This window comes from Octopus bimaculoides, chromosome 15, assembly GCF_001194135.2.
Source record: "Octopus bimaculoides isolate UCB-OBI-ISO-001 chromosome 15, ASM119413v2, whole genome shotgun sequence".
In the NCBI taxonomy this organism is placed as follows: Eukaryota; Metazoa; Mollusca; class Cephalopoda; order Octopoda; family Octopodidae; genus Octopus; species Octopus bimaculoides.
The window spans coordinates 36968499-36972536 of NC_068995.1; the positions used below are offsets into that span (position 1 = coordinate 36968499).

The 4038-nt window shown below is 34.1% G+C and overlaps 1 protein-coding gene across 1 annotated transcript in view; it reads right to left on the reverse strand.

Moving 5' to 3' along the window:
• The window catches only part of LOC106875431 (protocadherin Fat 4), a 483512-nt gene that overhangs the window by 36648 nt on the left and 442826 nt on the right, over nucleotides 1–4038 (reverse strand). Inside the window, exon 31 of the mRNA XM_014923579.2 lies at nucleotides 850–1131. Within this exon, the coding sequence (XP_014779065.1) occupies nucleotides 850–1131 (282 nt within the window). The remainder of the gene's footprint in view (nucleotides 1–849; nucleotides 1132–4038) is intronic.

Consider the following 4038-nt stretch of genomic DNA (forward strand, 5'->3'; position numbering starts at 1 on the left):
TTCTTTCTTTCTTTCTTTCTTTCTTTCTTTCTTTCTTTCTTTCTTTCTTTCTTTCTTTCTTTCTTTCTTTCCTTCTTTCTTTCTTTCTTTCTTTCTTTCTTTCTTTCTTTCTTTCTTTCGTTTATTCTTCCATATATATGAACAGGATATCATTTAATCTGTATAACAACGGACCACGGTCTGGTATTCATAATGATTTTTTTACTTTTATTCTTATCTATAGTCTAAAATGCTTTATCTTCTCTTTTTCCTAGCCACCAGACTGTGTTTATGCAATAAAACCAGCAATACTGTTATAGAAGTAAATTCATTCAATTACAGAATAACATTCTTTTTACAACAATTGGTTATTTGCCATTTGTAAATTGCAGTGTAGGAGCCAGAGTTAGATAAACATAACAGATTGGAGAATTATTACTCTTGCTGTGGCCATATATTCTTATAATCTGAGCTATATTATCTATTATCTTAAGATTTAAAGTTTGAAACAGCCGACCGCTATTCTAAGATAAAGAATTTACTGATCCGAATTTATGAGATGGGTTAATGACGACGCAGAAGCATTTTTGTTAGTTCAATCTTAACACTTTAAAGATGGTAAGAGTGTTTTTTGCGAAACATTTTTGGCTGCTCTGTTGAGTAAATCGAGTGACTGTGTCGAAGAAGTTACTTTGTTGTTTAAACTTCATGTTGGTTCTTAGTAAGAATTTACAATTACGTTTTTGAACCCTCTGATATAAGAATGGATTCTATTTATGTCCTGATAAATGAAGAAGCATTTATCTCAAGTTTATGTCAATGGTATATATTCAACAGTGTTATGAATCTTAATGGAAAAATTACACTCACCATCTTTGTCAATGAGGATGTACCATAACGTCTGGTTACTTCCTAACGCTCCGTCCGGATCTGTTGCATTTACTGAGCCAACTTTGGTTCCAATTTTAACACCTTCTGAGACATGAAAAATGTTGTTGGGTGCAATTGTGACTGGTTTATTTATTGGCACCTCAATCTTTACAATTGTGCTCGATGATAAAGAGGGGTAGCCAAAATCTATTGCTCTGATATTCAACTCATACAAACGTTTCTGTGGTTCTCTGGTCAAATCATCGGCAACTTTTATCTCACCTGAAAAGTAAATAGAATAACAAAAGCGTCTTTTATTAAAGATAATTTGATACAAATATGAATATTATGATTTCAGTGTGCTAAGTGGACGACTTGGTAGCATATTTGTATTAAAATGGAAAAAACACCTGGCGTTTGTTAATCTGTTCTGTTTTAAACATTTACACATACATTTACTGTCTTAATATTCAGTTTTTTGTACTTCCAATATTTGCATAAAGGAAGCCATAACAATGATATTCCTTTATATTTGGAAAACGTTAATGCAACTTGTGAATTTATGACAAATAATTTGCATACATGAGCAGTATTCTGAAATCCATATAACGTTATGCAACGAAGAGTTAAAATGCATTCCTTCACAAGAAGAAAAAAAGGGGAAATATTCATAAATTATATAACAAAAATACTGATGTCGCAAACTGTGAAAGAAAATATTGATGGAAGTAAAACTTTGAAAAATATGTGAATGAAAGATACATTTTGGCTAATATTTTAATAGAAAATTGTACATTTTGACATGTCCTATTGCGTATGGTTATATACTTTCATTGGTGGAAAAATGTATATTTTTTCTGGAGTTCTAATGTAAAAGTTCATTGATAAAAAGTTTAGTAAATACTTTTTCTCTCCCAGAAACTTTATTTCACAATAACTTTCTTTTTATGCAGGTGCAAGAGTGGCTGTGTGTAAAAAACTCGCTTTACAACCACATGGTTCCGGGTTCAGATAAAGCAGAACTTTTGGAATAAGACTGAAGGAGATGTATCTGCTAGAGCACAGTGTTTGTATAACTTATTTTCGGCAGAGAAATATGGTTCTACAAACGAATTTTTGTGTTGAAAGTCCGCTTTGCTTTTGCGGTAACATCGATGGACTTTTCGAATGTTTATCACAAAATTATGATCCTGCAGAGTAGCGTTTGTTTATTGACTCTTCAAAATTAAGTTTAAAAGTTGTACTTCTCCATAATGGTAATTTGAAGCCCTCCATTCCTATTGCACACTCCGTTCATGTTCACGAATCATATGAGAAAATGGAATTTTTATTTCATGCCATTGCCTATGAAAGATACTCATGGAAAATATGTGGAGATTTAGAAGTCATTGGAATGTTAATGGGAATGCAATCAGGTTTCACAAAATACTGTTGTTTCTTGTGTCTATGGGATAATCGAGCAACTGACAGATATTATTCGAAATCAAACTGGCAGACAAGAACATCATACCAGCCAGGACTGTCTAGCGTCAAGAATACACCCCTTGAAGATCCATGTAATGTCCTATTGACTCCTTTGCACATAAAGCTTGAACTGATGAAACAGTTTGTAAATACATTAGGGAAGAGAAATGCCAAAAGGTTTGAGTATATTGTAGATAAGTTTCCTAAAATCATACTGGTGAAGTTGAAAGAGGGTATCTTTGTCGGACCCCAAATTAAAGAAGTACTCAAAGATGTCAACTTCAAGACAACACTGGATGAACTGGAACTGCCTGCCTGGAATGGTTTCAATTGGATCTGTGAGAATTTCTTGGGCAATAAGAAGGTAATGGACTACAAGGATGGCACCAAGAATCTTCTGTTCTGAAATGTTACTCAGTAATGGGTCGTCGCATGTCACTGAAAGTTCACTCCTTGGACTCCCATCTGGATTTCTTCACAGATAAACCTGGAGCAGTGTCTGGTGAACATGGTGAAAAATTGCACCAATTCCACCAGGACATTAGTGCTATGGAGAAACGGTACCAAGGCTTCTGGAATGACAGTATGCTGGTTGACTACTGCTGGACACTTTACCGTGATCAACCAGATCAGGAACACCACAGGAAATTCAAATCACAATGCTTCTAACTGTTGTTCTAACTTTGTTTTGTCTGACCCACTTTTTGTGTATTCACTCTTTGTAGAATGATAGTGATGATTTCATTTCTAAAAATAATGAGTCATTTATTATGTTAATGATTTCATATATACAAATATGTAAATATTTGCATGCATGTACTGAAAAACTGATACGTGCTGCATACAAATAGGGTGAAATTTTGAAATCAGCATGAAAAGTTAGTCTAAAAAAGTTGGTTTGCATTCATAATGAGTATAATACATTTAATTTTGTTGACCAGTGTAATTTAATTACAAATTTGCACATTAAATTTGCATTTATGTGATATGAATGCAAATTCAATGTACAAATTCGTATTTGTAATTAAATTATTGAGTATTAATTGAAACGGTTGTAAGAAGCGAAGATGACAAATTTGTTAATAATAAATAATTGTTAACTTCCTTGTCTCCATTTTCTTTTATTCTTTTAACTGGATATAGACTATATGCTCAATATATGCCTATTGTTTTAAGGGAATTCCATTCCCCAACAATACTAGGTACTGAACCTGTATTTCCTTGGATGCAACCATCCCTATACGAGCTTAACATATCCTCTAACTAAATTTTATATATATATATATGTATATATATATATATATAGGTGCAAGAGTGACTGTGTGGTAAATAGCTTTCCTACCAACCATATGGCTCCGGGTTCAGTCCCACTGCGTAGCATCTTGGGCAAGTGTCTTCTACTATGGCCTCGGGCCGACCAAAGCCTTGTGAGTGGATTTGGTAGACGGAAACTGAAAGAAGCCCGTCGTATATATGTATATATATGTATGTGTGTGTGTGTGTTTGTGTGTCTGTGTTTGTCCTCCCAACATCAACATCGTTTGACAACCGATGCTGGTGTGTTTACGTCCCCGTAACCTTAGCGGTTTGGCAAAAGAGACCGATAAAATAAGTACTAGGCTTACAAAGAATAAGTCCTGGGGTCGATTTGCTCGACTAAAAGGCGGTGCTCCAGCATGGCCGCAGTCAAATGACTGAAACAAGTAAAAGAGTAAAGAGTATACA